The 17,043-nt window shown below is 38.2% G+C and overlaps 1 protein-coding gene across 5 annotated transcripts in view; it reads left to right on the forward strand.

Moving 5' to 3' along the window:
* n4bp2 (NEDD4 binding protein 2) overlaps window positions 1-17,043 on the forward strand; it is a 95,729-nt gene that overhangs the window by 53,015 nt on the left and 25,671 nt on the right. For all 5 annotated transcript variants that reach the window (XR_006311992.2, XR_006311993.2, XM_043692687.2 and 2 more), the window contains exons 8-11: window positions 1,976-2,061; window positions 4,200-4,245; window positions 7,304-7,569; window positions 13,987-14,108. Coding sequence is in view for 3 of the 5 variants with exons in the window: in XM_043692687.2 (XP_043548622.2) it covers window positions 1,976-2,061; window positions 4,200-4,245; window positions 7,304-7,569; window positions 13,987-14,108 (520 nt within the window). In the remaining 2 variants the exon portion in view is untranslated. The remainder of the gene's footprint in view (window positions 1-1,975; window positions 2,062-4,199; window positions 4,246-7,303; window positions 7,570-13,986; window positions 14,109-17,043) is intronic.

Below are 17,043 nucleotides of genomic sequence, written 5' to 3' on the forward strand. Positions count from 1 at the left end.
GCCTTTGATTTGAGGCTATTCATTAATCCTGTCACATTATACAATGCCAAGCCCAGTATAACCTGCTTTCTAGTTTGTTCCATGACCTGCTGCTCTCGGAAACAATTTTAAAAACATTTTATCAACGCTTCATTCAGGCTATAATTACCAATTTGTTTTTTTTTCCAGCTGTGTATGATTATTGCTGACTTTTATCACAAGCAACAAATATTTCTTCTTTCATTCTTTATCCAATTTTGTGGTTATTGTTACAGTGCCTGCAGACCATTCCTGCTAAAGACTTGCTCTCCTAAGTTACATTCCAGTTTCCTGAACCAAGGTCATTTCTATGTATTGCACCCTGTCACCATGATTAACAATGCTATCTTTCCAAGTTTACCTTGCTTCCTGTTCTTGAATCGAGAGTGTGGTGCTGGAAAAGCACAGCAGGTCAGGCTGCATCTGAGGAGCAGGAAAATCGATGTTTTGCGCAAAAGCCCTTCATCAGGAATCTCCTATTCTTGAATGTCTCATCCCTCTGAATATTCAGGACTCAATCCTTATCATAATTCAGCCACACCACTGTAAAGATTATCAGATCATGTTTGTTTACGTTATGAAAACTTCCACTTATTCTGAGAAATTTATTCCTCAATGTATCAAACCTAATGATTATAGGAAGTGTTATGAACTTGTTAGGGATTGCTGATGTTTAAAGAAGAATTCTGAGCATTCAGCAGTTAACTGTCGGAGCCACACTACAAGATTTCAAATTGTTAAACAATAACAATTACTGTGTATTGAAAAAGATTATGTAAAGTAAGCATTGTTAATACAATGGCCTATAAATACTTATGCTGTAAAATTAGTTCCACACTTTAGTTCACACAAATGTTCCCTAATTTTACAACATTTCAAGTTCACTAATTTTCCTGGATTAACATAGTATTCTCCTTAATATTCCAGCTTTTCCTCAAGGTACACATTTCATGTGGATTCTTCCATTACCTTTTGATGAAACCATCCTCCAATTTTCTGTAAAAATTTCACAACTATGGACTGTTCAACTCCTTGGCCGGGCATTGGATATGCATAGTCATAGTCATAGTGCAGATTAGCACCTATAGTTTTTCGAAGTTAAGTTTTCAAGCTTACTCTGTGCCAGAAGGCTGTTGAGTAGCTAGCTTCACCTAGTTACAAACTAGAGCAATCTCCCAGCCTGCTTTTCCTTGGTAAAACCCAAACTGAATTGCTTTCTTTAGAGACATAGAAGTAAATTAAATAAAATCACCTTCTAACCAAAACTCTACACTGAATCACTACCTCTGTGGCAAAGTGGCATGGTCTGGGGTGATTTGATTATAATGCAAAGCAGATATTTTATCTTCAACATACTCTTTGATTTATTAACCCATATGAATAATTTATATTTTGAATGAATGTCAGTCCCTGTCGCCGGACTCCCTGGCTCCATTACGGATGGATTGTTAATTGCTCAGGTTTCTTCCACGGCCAGCTCTTGTAAAGCATCTGAATTTATTAACTTTAATTATAAAAAACTCTGAACTTGATTGAATTGCACTTACCTTAAAGTTATTTATCAGTTTCTCAATCAGATACCCTCACTTTCACTTGTAAGGCAAGTCCATAATTGTATAAAGTCAGATATTTATGCATAAGTTGTATTAATCCTGCACTTAAAAAGCATATCCAAAATATATGAAGATCTTAGCAAACTATGGAACAATCTGGTTACTTGCAACACCCTGAAGAGATTTGTTTGTAATCTGCGATGTGTTTCCTTGATTGTTTGCCTAAATGTCAGGAAGTCATTTAAGGGACAGAGAGAAAATTTAAATTTCAAAAATGATTTAGAGATGTAAAATCCTGTTTTTAAAATGCTCTTTATTCTTCCCAAAATGAAACCAAATATGCAATGGTCATCTGAAGTTATTTCTTATCATTTAGTGAAAAGTGACCATGATTGTTTCCTCAGATTATTTGACTCCAGAGGATTGTGTTGTCCAGCTGGATCTGAATTTGGCAAATGTAATCCATCAGAAGTGGAAGGAGACTGTATTGGTTTGTACAGTTTTTCTTGTCTATCATAACCTTATCTGAGTCTTATGCATGTTATTTATTTTTTATTGTGATTAGTCTTTCCATGTGGAATATTCTGGGCATATATGTGGGCAAGCTAGTATAGTGGATCTGAGTTTTAGACAATAAGAACATCTTTTTGTTCCTGTTATGGTAATCATAATTCCTTTGTTAAGTAGATTTATATCTTAAAGGTTTAGTTTTTATAAGTTTCATTTAGAAATTGCAGAACTATTTTCATTAACATTAAGATTGTATGCCAACCGTCTTTAAAAAAATTAATGTGTCTTGTAATTAAAGAAAAAGATAGCAACAGTTGTAAAGCTGCATGGGGGTTACCGTTTTGTGAATCGATGCCCTGAGGAGAGTCATGCAACACGGAAACAGACTCTTTGGATCAACTCGTCTGCGCTGACCAGACATACCAATCAGACTGAGTCCCATTTCCCAGCATTTGGCCCGTATTCCTCTAAACTCTTTTTATTAATGTAGCCATCCAAATGCCTTTTAAATGTTGTAATTGTACCCACCTCCATCACTTCCTCTAGCAGTTTGTTCCATACACCCCGCACACTCTGCATGAAAAGCTTACCCCTTACATCCTTTTTAAATCTCTCCCCTCTCATTTTAAACCAATTCCCTCTAGTATTGGACTCTTCCACTTCCAAACAACCTTGGCTGTGCATCCTATCCAATCCCTCACAATTTTATAAACCTCTATCAGGTCACCCTTCAGCCTCTGATGCTCCAGGAAGAAAAACCCAGCCATTCAGCCTCCTTCTAAATCTTTTCTGCACCCTCTCAAGTTTAATAAAATCTTTCCTATAGAAGGGCGATCAGAATTGTGCGCAGTATTCTGAAAGTGGTCTCACCAATGTCCTTTACAGCTGCAACATGACATCCCAACTCCTATACTCAATGTTCTGACCAGTAAGGGCAAGCACGTTATTCACCACTCTGTCCATTCACCAAGGCTCTCCCATTAACTGTATAAGTCCTGCCTTGGTTTGCCTTACCAAGCTGCAACATCTCACAGTTATCTAAATCAAACTCCCATCAGTCACTCCTTGGCCTATTGGCCTATCTGATCCCGTTTTACTCTGAGATAACCTTCTTCAGTGTCCAGTACATCACAAATTTTGGTGTCACCTGCAAACTTACTAATCATGCCTTCTTATATTCACGTCCAAATCACTCATGTAAATGACGAAAAGCAGCGGACCCAAAACTGATTGTTGTGGCACACCACAGGCTTCTGGCCTCCAGTCTGAATCAGTAGAGCAGATTCAATTTTGCTGCAATGATTTGCCACTTCACTCAACTTGGAATGGTGTGTAGAAGTGATTAAATTCTGAAATCTGTTTCCTTGCTCTTTTGTTGATTTTTCTTCATAGAAATAGTTTTCAACACTAAATCTTAAAGTTTTTGCGACTAAAATGGTTTGATGAAGTATCTCAGCACTTTTTCTGAAAAAATAAGGTGAAAGCCATTGAAGGCATTGATAAGACCAAATTTTTTAAAAAATTAATTCTTGGGATTTGGGTGTTGCTGGCTAAGTCAGAATTTATTGCCCATCCCGATTGTCCAGAAGCCAGTTAGAATTCAGACACATTGTTGTGGGTCCAGACTTGCATGTAAGCCAGACCAGGTAATGGCAAATTTTCTTCTCTTTTGGACATTAGTGAGCTGGGCAGGTTTTTGCAACAATTGCCAGTAGGCTAACTTTTAATGCTATATTCTTACTGAATTCAAATATAATCCTTTTGGTGTGTTTCATACTCAGCGTTCAAGATAAATTGTCTGATTAAATTACTACCATTTCAGTGCCATTGCCTACCGCAAAGGATGTAAATGTGATGAAAGTAAAGGGGTATGGAGTTTGGGTGGGAAGTGAAGTTGGGCAGAGTGTCAGCATTGATCTTATTAAATTATGAAGCAGATGCGAGAGGCTAAATGGCCTATGCATGCTGCTATTTCATGTTGTCTTAAATTCTCATTTCATGCCTACCCATAACGTTGCATAGTTGTATAATATGTGTTTTTGAAAGTCTTACGTTATCTTTGTAATTAATTGTTCAACCAGTTTATCTTGCTTGGCTGTAACTAATTCTCTTTTCCAGGAAAGAAAGAAACAAGAATCTCTATCATACCAGCTTCTTTTGGAAGGTAATAAATATTGTTAATTCCTGTACTAAAAACTCAAATCACTTTGCTGATAAGTGATTATAATTCTTATAAAAGTTTGAATATGAAGGGCATACAATAAGTAAAATTGATAAGAAAAGATGATGTATTGGCTCTGAGACTTGGGCTACCATCTCTGCTTGTAACTTCAAATTTAACTATGCAAGTTGTGAAAGTGAATTCAATAGATCTGGTTAACTTCTGGATTAGAAAAATGGCTAATAACTTATGCAGAAACTAACACAGTAATGACTTCTGGAGCCCTCATTCCTCCCTTTTTGGTCTTGTATGGATGTGCTGTTCCTTGTTGTCATCCTACCATCCACAAATGAACGTGGACATGCAGCAAATCAAATCTATTGCGGTTGGGGGAACTTTATATGGCGCTGAAGAGACCAACCATGTGAGGCAGGTTTTGCAACTGATACCACACATGCAATGATTTTGTTCAAGTACTTTTGGTTACTAAACAAAAAGAAAAGGACTGTGGACGCTGGAAATCGGAAACAGAAATTACTGGAAAAACCCAGCAGGTCGTGGAGCATCTGTGAAGAGAAAGCAGAGCCAACATTTCACGTCCAGTAACGCTTCTTCAGAACTGATTGGATCTAGGAAAAGATTAGTAAATAGCTGAAGACGGTGTCGGGATAGGGGAAAGAGTAAGTATCAGGTGGACGGGCGCACAGAGAGCGAGAAGAGTAGTTGGGCAGATAAAGGAATGGATAATGCTAAGTCAGAGAGAAAGAAATGCTGCTATTGGGGACCCTTATTAGGTGAAATGGGTTGGCTGTAGTGAAAACAATCCATGACAAGATCTGGTGTCTGGGAGTGGGGGAAGGACAGGGAGAAGGTGGTCAAGCCCTAAAATTATTGACCATAGTGTTGAATTCTGAAGGCTGCAGGGTCCCCAAGTGGAAAATGAGATGCTATTTTTCTAGCTTACGCTAAGCTTTGCTGGAGCATTGCAGCAAACCTGAGGCAGAGATGTTGGCCAGGTAGCACAGCGGTGTGTTGAAATGGTAGGCAACTAGAATCTGGAGGTAATATTTGCAGACACAACATAGATATTCTGCAAAGTAGTCACTCAGTCTACATTTGGTCTGCCCACTGTAGAGGAGACCACATTTTTAGCAGTGAATCCAGTAGGCTGGATTGAGTAAAGTGCAGATAAATCACTGCTTTACCTGGAAGATGTTTCTGGAACCTTGGATAGTGAGAGGGAGGAAATAAATGGGCAGGTGTTACATCGGTGATTGAATGGGAAGGTGTTGTTGGGAGTGGAAGAGGATATTCCAGAGGGAATGGCTGTTGCAGAAGGCTGTCCAGGGAGAGAAAGGTATATACCTGGTGGTGGCATACCACTGGCAGTGGCAGAAATGCTGGCTTAAAATCCTTTGGATGTGGATGCTGGTGGGCTGGAAAGTGAGGATAGAAGGGCCTTATTGGTGTTGTGGGAGAGAAGAGAAGGGGTGAGTGCAGAAGTGTGGGGAATGGATGAAGCATGTCTGAGAGCCTTGTCAACTATGGCGATGGGAAATTTTCAGTTGAAGAATACGGAGGACATTTCTGGGGCTTTTTTTCTACACCAGCAACAGTCCCAGGTCACATTCTTTGTGGCAGGTGGCATCATCAGGAAACCCATATGCCATTAGCTAAAACTGAAAAATCCAAATTCAAAAATAAATGATATTAAAATATAAATATGTATATAAATATACTTAAATATATAAATATACTTTAAAATATATATATTTGCAAATCTTAACATCACACTAGCCTTGTCATATTTGTTTCTGACCAATCATCACATTCCTACAGACATTACAAGGAAACCATCACCACCCAATGATCGTTAGTTGTTTTTGGAATGTTCTTCAACTAAAGCTCAGGAGCAAGGTTGTTTTCTGCTGATCTGAAAATGTTCAACTCCAGTCATAGCTTCTTTAGTTTGTCCCACAGCACAGCTCCTGCAGTGAAATTCATTACAAAGGAAAGTATGGATGATAGTGGATGGAAGTGGCATCTGATCAATTAGATACGTGTGAGGTTCTGCGTTTTGATAAGGCAAATCAGGACAGGATTTATACACTTAATGGTAAGGTCCTGGGGAGTATTGCTGAACAAAGAGACCTTAGGGTGCAGGTTCATAGTTCCTTGAAAGTGGAGTCATAGGTAGAAAGGGTAGTGAGGAAAGGCATCTGGTACACTTGCCTTTATTGGTCTGTGCATAGCATATAGGAGTTCGGAGGCCATGTTGCAGCTGTACAGGACATAGTTTAGGCATGTTTTGGAATACTGCATTCAATTCTGGTCTCTCTGCTATAGGAGGGATGTTGTGAAACTTGAAAGGGTTCAGAAAAGATTTACAAGGATAGTGCCATGGTTGGAGGATTTGAGCTAGAGGGAGAGGCAGAAAAAGGCAAGGACTGTTTTCCTTGGAACATTAGAGACTGAGGGGTGACCTTTTAGAGGTTTGTAAAATTGTGAGGGACCCGGATGGGGTGAAGAGCCAATGTCTTTTTCCCATGGAAAGGAAGTCCAAAACTAGAGAGCGTAGGTTTAAGGTGAGAGGGGAAAAATTTTAAAAGGGACCTAAGGGGCAACTTATTCACGCAGAGGGTGGTGTGTGTATAGAATGAGCTGTCAGCAGAAGAGGTGGATGTTGGTACAATTGCATAATTTAAGAAGGTACGTGAATAAGAAGAGTTTAGAGCCAAGTGCTGGCAAATTGGACTAGATTAATTTAGGATATCTGGTCGGCATGCATGAGTTGGACCAAAGGGTTTCTGTGCTGTACATGTCTATGACTCTAATAACATGCTCTAGTTATGAGAAAGTGTCTGTTATCATAGCAGTGGCACAGCAAAGATCAGATACTTATTTGTGGAGTGACACGGGTGTGTGCGCCTTTTGTTCTATATCAGAATTTAATGAGCAACAGTCCCAGGTCACATCCTTTATATTGAATTTTGGAATTCCATTTTATTGTATTTTTAATGTGGATTAGAAGCTACAAAAATACAACATTCCTTTTTTTCAGATGGCAACTTACCTGAGAATTTCAAGTGGGACTTTGAAGATTCTGTGAAAGAGGAAGAGGAGGGAGCTTTTACTTTGAAATGTGATACAAAAAGGTCAAAGAGAAAGGATGGAAAGAAAACAATCCCTGTGTCAACTGCATTGACTGTCAAGAGGGATCTAATGGAAGGCTTTCCATTTATGGACCATTGGAATACTCAGGTTCCTAGCGTGTCATTGAGGGATATCATGTCAGAGGAGATGGACTTTCAGACAAAACATGACCAGGTGTGTATAAATCTGTATGCTTGTAAAGTCTGGATTTTGGGGGAGTAAACATGGTGAAATTGTCACCATTTGATATCATTACTCTTTGGAAGCTGGCAACTTCTGGACTCCCTTGAGATACATAGTTAAATGTGGAAATTCAGGAGTTGTTAGTGATTGTATGCTTCTTCGTAGGATGTATTATTGAAATCTCCACAGATTTCAATGAGAAATACTGAACGGATGAAAACTTGCTGTTTTATATTACTCGTCTCACTGCAAAACTACTTGAAAAAGTTATACCTTGTTGAATAACATGTAGGATGTATTATTGCTACTGATGAATCTCTGGCCCTAATAAACTGATTTTATATTTTGTGGAATGCCACATTTCTTTATTTTGATCAAAGCATATTTGTAAGATTTTCTTTGAGAGTTTAGTTTTATGTTTTAACTCTACCATGAATGTTTGGAAAATACACATGTATTATTTTATTCTTTATAAAAGGATAATGCAGGTCACATTCTGATATGCTGACTGAGAATACTTTAAGTTGATTAACTGTTCCAGCTGCTTATCGACATCACTGTTGTTGGACACTAGCAGATCCCCTTGAACATAGTAGCATGGTAATTTTGGGAAAGGGGAAGTCCAAGATGCAGAGATATAGATATTTGAAGACATCTTTGTTCACGGTTGGTGGCAAGTGATGTTGCTTTAATATCAGATGTGCAATGTGGACAAGCAGTTTTTGTAAGAATCTCTGCTCGTTCATCTTTTTTCAGCTGCAAGTCATATTGTATTTGTACTGAACCATTCAGGACAATGACTCAGTGCCATTTGATATTTGATAAAATATGAACATTATATTGATATTTGTGTTGTGTGTTAATGTATTCAATTTGTATGTTTCAGCATGTTTTTGTGGAAGCAGATTAGAATCGATGCTCCGTGTAGATTTATCTGTGTTTAATTACCAATTGTGTTTCCAATGTGCTTGTCTAATTTTCTCAGAAATAGGGCACAAGCTAGGGAACCCATGCCAGAGTTTTGATTAGCACTGTATTTACAGGTTCACTGCATTTACGCAAGAACATTGATACCAGTTTTAGTTTAAAACCTTTAATCGTCTAAATATGATTGTCAGTGTGGTCATGGTTGGTACATAAAATGCTTATAACTAACATACATCAATACTTGATATTCACCTGGGTTCTCACTTTTGAATGTTACCTAGCATTTACTGGTAAAGCTGATGTATGAGCAGCTATCAGTATCAAAGTCTTCACGACAGTAATTGAACTTACCAGTGTGACTTAGCAATAGGATTGTGCTGATACCAGATTCCAATAGCAGTTTGGCATTAGTACTCAGTGCATTAGGGATTCTTGGTTTTCGCAAGAACTCAATTTTTAGAACCAGTGTACAAAGTCACTTTAGAACAAGCACTCATGAACAAACGTACCAGAGGCTTCACATCAAAGCTTGATACTTGACACTTTTAAATAGATATTTTTATTAGAAATTTAACATTTTTACAAGTTTACAAAAATAAACAAAACTCTCAGATATAAACATTAATATACAATTAGCTCAAATATACAATAGCCAAAATTTGACAAAAAAAAACAAAACAAAAAAAAAACGAGAAAAAAAACAACAAAAAAAAACAAACAGACAAAACTCAACTATCTACTAATCTAACCTACAACTAACCAGGGTGTATATTTAAGTCTCTTACATGCTCGGGATGTGTTAACATCAGATATGATAAAACCCGTATTCGTGCGGGATTCCTCCCCCGAGGGGCCGCGGACCAGCCAGGTCTGTAGTCTCAATTAAATAAAAGCCCTTGTTAGGATAGCCGAAATATCTGTATTTATGTAATTCAAAAAGGGCTGCCATATTTTATAAAATAATTCGGTCTTTCGGTGCACCATATTTGTAAGGAAGTCAAGGGGAATACATTCCATAATTAGTCTGTGCCAATTTGAAAGTCCAGGGGGGATACTTGACACTTTTAAAGCTGGACATCTTTTAAAACAAATCGAAATATAACATAAAACCAACAAAAATGCTTTTCCAAGAGGGAAAACTGCCAACATTATTCTGGAACCAGCATAGTGGCCTAAGATGTAAAGCTGCTATGTCAATGAAAACATTTACGTGCACATCCATTGTAAGAATGAGGGGCACATCCATTGTAAGAATGAGGGCCACATTTTTTAATATTCCACATGGCTGCATCCTTGGATACTTTCTCAATTGTACTTGAGAAACCATGATGTGGAGGTGCTGGTATTGGACTGGGTCAGAAATCACACAACGCCAGGTTATAATTTAGGTGAAGTCACCTGACGAAGGAGCAGCACTGTGAAAGCTTGTGATTTAAAAAAAAACTTGTTGGACTATAACCTGGCATCATGTGACTTCTTACTTGAGAAGAATATTATTGATTTTTGCATTATTTCCTAAATGGCAGTGTTTCATCTTTGGACTTTCACACTCAGTGTTTTCAAGAAAGCAGTGCCACAGGATAGTTACACAGGTAGCCTTTCATGGTCTTTACTCTCCCAAGCATTACTATCCAGACCAAAAGTGTAAGAGACCAAATTGAAATATTTCCAGATATTTTTAAGCAAAGGTTTTGAGTTAGCAGAAACCAAAACAGAAATTGCTGGAAAAGCTCAGCAGGTCTGGCAGCATCTGTGAAGAGAAATCACTAGACCCGCAATGTTAATTCACAATGATTTCTCTTCACAGATGCTGCCAGGCCTACTGAGCTTTTCCAGCAATTTCTGTTTTGGTTTCTGATTTATATTGCATCCGCAGTTGTTTTGGTTTTCTGAGTTAGCGGTTGTACTGTTTCCTCTTTCCAATCCAGAAATCATTTTCAAGCCAATTTAGTTCACTCCTCTCGATGTTAAGAAGTAGCTATGTGTACCGAGCACAGGGAAAAGCTATGGGTGTTGACAATACCTGAGCTGTAGTGCTAGAAATATGCACAACAAAGCTCACCACTTAGTTCATTTAAGCTGTTCCACTATAGCTATGATTGGTGGAAGACTGGCTAGGTCTCATAGTTACTTTTGCTTTTCATTTTTCAGATTTTCACGCATTAAAGACTTTTTAAATTTAAGCTCCATGCTGCACAATATGCTGTTTACACTTGCCTGGCACTTTACAGCGTTAGTGTTCGGGTTGACATGACTACATGAACACATTATCAGCATTTGGGCACTTTGTGCATTGAATGGTATAAACTCTCTCCCTAGTCTTTCCGGCTTTCCACTTTCAGGTATTGCTCCAGACCCACTTTAGTCTCTGTCTCTCTCACCTCTGAAATGGCCAATTGCCTAAAATTGCTATGTCTGACACTGGCAACACAATTTCTGTATTTAAATTAAGTTCACATTTGTTGCGTCTCCTACAGGATTCATTCGTTAGATTTAAATCTCTCCATATTATCTTGAGAGGGGGAGCAACATGTCTCTTTAGTTAGTACAGGTTATTGTGCTATAACGCACGTTTTATTAATATGAATTCGCGGTAACATGATTGACTAATTGGGGACACTGTTTCTAAAGTGCAACCTTTTGAAACTTGTGTTGGTTATAATACGATTCTGGCCCCATTATTTTAAATGGTGCTGATATTATGCAATTTTCTTATAACATGGGATTGCACGAGAAGGGAACTACTGTGTTATACTGACTGTAATTGTTCATGATGTAGCTTTTTATAATAAAGGGCAATAATTATTTGGTGTAATCTTAATATCTTACCAAATATTTTCATGACCTACTTAGGTCTTTTTGATTAAATGTGATAAATACAAAAAAATTCCTGTCACCACTGGGATCTCTGACAAATTTCACCCCAAGAAGAGATTTACAAGGATGTTGCCAAGGTTGGAGGATTTGAGCTATGGGGAAAGATTGAATAGGCTGGGGCTGTGGAATGAGCTGCCAGAGGAAATAGTGGAGGCTGGTGTACAATTGCAACATTTAAAAGGCATCTGGATGGGTATATGAATAGGAAGAGTTTGGAGGGATATAGGCCGGGTGCTGGCAAGTGGGACTAGATTAGGTTGGGATTTCTGATCGGCATGGACAAGTTGGACTGAAGGGTCTGTTTCTGTGCTGTACATCTCTATGACTCTAAATGCTTCAAGTAGAAAAGTGTCACCGTACCTGTCACATTTCTGTAACCATGTGCCCTTCAAACATTAGAACTTCTGCCTTGTCAGGAACAGCAGTGCAAGAAATTTGTTGTGTAATAGCTGCCCTCCAAGTTTGAGCAAAGGTACAGATCTACCCACACTGTATATGAGCAATTGATATTTTTTGCTACTGAATAAAAACAAATTAAGAATGATGCAAGAGTCATTAGATATTTTATTCTTAGTAATTTATCATTAGGAGAGCCAATGGTGTTAGTGTATTGTAACTGGATTAGTAATGCAGATACCCAAGTAATGTCCTGGGTTTGCATCTCACCATGTCAGTTGGTGAAATTTTGAAAAAATCTGTAATTATAAGTCTAATGATGACCATGAAACTTGTAATTGTCAAAACAACCCACCTGGTTCACTAATGGTCTTTAGTAGTAGAGATCTACATGCAGAAAAATGCCCTTTGATCCATTGAGTCATCGCCAGACAAAAACAACTACCTAACTGTTCTAATCTCACTTTCCAGCATTTGACCTATAGCCTTGTATGCCTTTGGCATCGCAAGTGTACATCTAAATTCTTCCTAAGTGTAATAAGGGTTTCTGCCTCTACCTCCCTTGCAGGCAGTGACTTCTAGATTCCCACCAACCTCTTGGTGAAAAAAAATCCTCACATCTGCTTTAAACTTCTTACTTGTGACCTTAAATCTATGCCCCCATTCATTGATTTTTCCACCAAGGGGAAACGTTTATCACTCTGTCTATATGTCTTGAGGTTCGGTGAATTTCTGTAGCACATCTCAATTTGTCCCTCCTCGCTCTCCTCTGCTTCAAGGAAAACTATCCAAATTTATCCAAAATCTCTTCATAACTAAAACTCTCCAGTTCAGGTGACAAGAAAATTTTAAAAAATTGCTGTCCTTCCCTAGACTAGCCTACAGGGTGTCTCATACTCTGAGAAACATATGTCACACACATGTCTCAGAGAATGCCAGGACAAACCCAGCAGAGCTGGCGCTATTTAATTGGATAATGGTTGCCCTGGGAGTCCTCAACATTGATTCTGATCATAAGAATTCTTAGGGCAGTAGGTCAAGGGAAAGGAAACCACTTGCTGATTGCCACAATGCACAATAATACATCAACTCAGTTTCACTGAAGAGTGCAAGAGGGCACACCGAAAATGAGGTCTGCAGTTCTGGTCTCCTTTTCTGAGGAAGAATATCCTTACTATAGAAGTACCTGACTGATTCCTGGTATGATGGGATTGACATATGAAGAGGGGTTGAATTGGTTTGGATTATTGCTGGAGTTCATAAGAATGAGGGGGAGCGATAGAAACCTATAAAATTTGAACAGGGCTAGACAGGGTAGATTCAGGAAGCCTGTTCGCAATAGTGAGAAGTCCAGAAGCAGGGGTCACAATTTAAGGAAACAAGGTAATACATTTAGGATTGAGATGAGGAGTAATGTCATCACCCAGAGAGTGGTGAGCCTGTGAAAGCACAGAAAGCAGCTGAGGCCAAAGTATTGTATGATTTCAAGAAGGAGTTGGATATAACACTTGGGGTTAAAGGGATCAAAGCATATGAGGGTAAAAGTGGGACCAGGCCTTTGAATTGGATGATCAGCAATAATCATAACTAGTAGCAGAGTGGGCTTGAAGAGCTGAATGGTCTACTGCTGCTTTTATTTTCTGTGTCAACTTGGTGAAGCTATGAAACAGCACTACTTGCATGCCCAACAGTGCAGAGTGTAAGAGATCATCAGAGCTAAGTGATTCCACAAACTACAGGTCTAATTTCTATAATCCTACCACATCCAATCATGAATGGTGGTGGACAATGAAACAGTTCAATGGAAGGGAAGACTTCACAAGCATTTGCAGTAATCTTCAAACAATTGCACAGAGTGGGTGATCCATCTTGATCTCCTGAAGAGGTTCCCAACATCACTGCTGGTCTTTTTGCAGTTGTTTCAGTGTCATTAGGTCACCATCACCTCCTTGAGGGTAGTTAGGGATGAGTAATAAGTGCTGGTCCACTTCAACATGAATGAATAATGAAACCAAAGTAGCGGAGTGGCATTCACTTGTTTATGGTGCAACATAGAAGGGCAAGTCGTACCAACACTTTCGACAATTAATTTACTGCAGGATTCTACTCTTTGTTAAAACTTGTAATACTGGTGAAATGTATCAAATGAACATAAAATTAATTGTTGTTAAACCTATCCTAACTTTATTTGTTTTTTATTTCTTGTAGTCCATTATGAGATCTCTCTTATCCTCAAAAGACTGTGCAACAAAGTTAAAGGAAAAACGCCTCCTAGAGATGTTTCCGGGCATTGATAAACACTTCATCATGGATATGTATAAAGACAACAAGTGAGTTTTAATCAAAATTTCATACAGCATTTCCTGTAATTGTTATTTTTCAAATGTTATTATGTTAGATTGCGTCTTTAGAAAATTTTAAACATTCAAAATCTCTGATTCATTCAACGTTCTTTAACTACAGCTTTACATTATTTCAAACCCATTTTCTTTATCTCCCAAAGCTTGAAAAGCTAATTTTGAATATGTAACAATCTGTATGGTATTGCAATACCAAACTTAGTGTTAATACTTAGCACCACATATTATATTCTATGATAGCTTAGAACAATTAACAGTTGAGTGTTTTTAGCTTTGCAATGTAAGCAAATTATATGAATGATTTGGAGATGCCGGTGTTGGTCTGGGGTGTACAAAGTTAAAAATCACACAAGACCAGGTTATAGTCCAACAGGTTTAATTGGAAGCACTAGCCTTCGGAGCGCTGCTCCTTCATCAGGTGATTGTGACACAACCACCTGATGAAGAAGCGCTGCTCCGAAAGCTAGTGCTTCCAATTAAACCTGTTGGACTATAACCTGGTCTTGTGTGATTTTTAGAATTATATGCAAATTGTCTTATGTTTACTTTGCAATTTCCTCATAAAGATACCCAATCTATAGTTGACATACTTTGACCCTTGACCAGAATATTTTTAATTTAGATTGCATTGAAGTAAAGTGAAAAGCTTTCTTCTGAATTCAGAAGTTCCATTAATATTTGACTGCTAATGGATTTTCTGACTGAAAGCTTCATTTTTGTGTTTGTGCTAAAAGGTGGAGGATTAGCATTTGGGGTTTCCCCCAATGCCATTTTAAAATAGCATGAGATTGATTTAGATGTTGTGTGTGGCAAGTGTTTTCAGGTTCCATCTCTACTCCTTTTTCCCTATTGCCTATGAATTCCTTGTTCTCATGTCCTGTCTGAACTCCTCTATATTCAATCTGCTTTCTTCTCCAAAATCTTTAAATATGGTTTCTCCAAAATACATGCACATGCCTCTTATCTGTCTATCTGAGTGTCTAATTTGAGTTTTTACTAGAGCCTCAACATTGAAACAGCCCTTTCCAAAGTTAGAAAATACATCCTTTGTGACTGATCTGTAATTCCATCTCCTCATCTTTGACCTCCCTGTTGACTTTAACACACTTAGAGTCATAGAGTCATACAGCATGGAAACAAATCCTTTTGTCTAACCAGTCCATTCTGAACATAATCCCAAACTAGACCAGTCCCACCTGCCTGCACCTGGTCCATATTCCTCCAAACCTTTCCTCTGCATGTATCTATCCAAATGTCTTTTAAACATTGTAACTGTACCACATCCACCACTTTGTTAGGAAGTTCATTCTATATGTGAACTCCCCTCTGTGTAAAAAAAAAAGCCTCATTTCTTTTATTAAATCTCTCTCCTTTTAGCTTAAAAATGTGCCCCCAGGTTTGAAATTCCCCATCTTAGATAACTACTATTAACTCTATCTATATCTCTCATTTAATTTATAAATCCCTATCAGGTTGCCTCTCAATCTCTTACACTCCATGAAAAAAGGTCCAGTCTTTCTTTATAACGCAAATCTTCGTACCCGACAACATCCTGGTAAGTCTTTTCTGAACCCTCTCCAGCTTGATAATACCCTTCTTATAACTGGGCAACCAGAACTGGACATAGTATTCCAGAAGAGGCCTCACCAGTGTCCTATACAACCTGAACATAACGTCCTAACACTATACTCGAAGGACTAAGCAATGAAGCCAAGCATGCCAAATGCCTTTTATACCACCTTGTTCATATGTAACGCAAACTTCAAAGAATTATGTGCCTAAAGATCTGGAACCCTGGCGGGGTCTCTTGGTTCCACGATCGGTCAATAAATACTCTCAGTCGGTCTGGTTCTTTAAGATTTCACTCTTTGTTTCTTCATATGGCCGGGCACAGATCATCCAGAAACACAGAGGTTAAACACTTCATGTTCCCCAGAGGAGCTGCAGACATGGCTTAAAACAAAGACATTTTTATACTTTTCCTAAAGAAAGGTACAGGCCTTGATCACATAGTATGTTCAGACAATTACCAATCTATATACAATATGGCTTTATTTGACAGTTACTTGGTCCAATGATATTTCCTAGGAACCAATTTTATTTTCCACACTCAGGCCTTCATTATCTCACTAACCGAGTCTTTGGACCTGCATTTGAAGGTCAGTTAGGATGGCCAGTAATGTCTTATTTAATCTAGTTATTTCTATGCTGTAAAGGGAGCATTGTCTGCTAATCTCTATTGAAGCAGACTGTGGTTAGTCAATTATGCAGTTATATCAGAATTAAAAGCCATTTTATGCAGCTTTTAGCAGAATTTTCAATTTGCAGCCTGCAAGTCATTTTGTCATATATTTTTTGCATTGATAAGACATTTTTATTTCTACCTAAGTTAATAAGAACATCCGTTAAGCAGTTGTTCCTGACAACGACTAGTTACCTCATCCTATATTCAGGTTTCAGATCCTCATACCTGCACCCCTAGGTCCCTCTGTTCTACAACACTACTCAAGGCCATGTCATTAATTGTATAAGCCCTATCCTTGTTTGCAATACCTCGCATTTATTCAGATTGAACTCCATCTGCCATTTTTCAGCCCATTGACCCACTTCATCAAGTTCCCTTTGTAATCTTGGAAAACCTTCTTCAATGTCTACTATGCCACCAATTTTGGTGTCTTCGCAAACTTACTAACCATATCTTATATATTCTCATCCTAATCATACATATAAAGGACAAACAAAAGAGCACCCAACACCATTGGCGACAGGTCTCCAGTCTGAAAAGCAACCTACCACCGTGACTGTCTTTCTCCTTGTTTCAAGTTTGCTTGGTTCAATGTTTATGCATCAGTTCTAAAAATAGCTTTTCTTTTTGACTCTCCTCACGATCTTGGTAGATAACAGG

The sequence above is a fragment of the Chiloscyllium plagiosum genome, unplaced genomic scaffold, assembly GCF_037043375.1.
Source record: "Chiloscyllium plagiosum isolate Xiang-an unplaced genomic scaffold, Cpla_swu_hap1 HiC_scaffold_1, whole genome shotgun sequence".
Lineage (NCBI taxonomy): Eukaryota > Metazoa > Chordata > Chondrichthyes > Orectolobiformes > Hemiscylliidae > Chiloscyllium > Chiloscyllium plagiosum.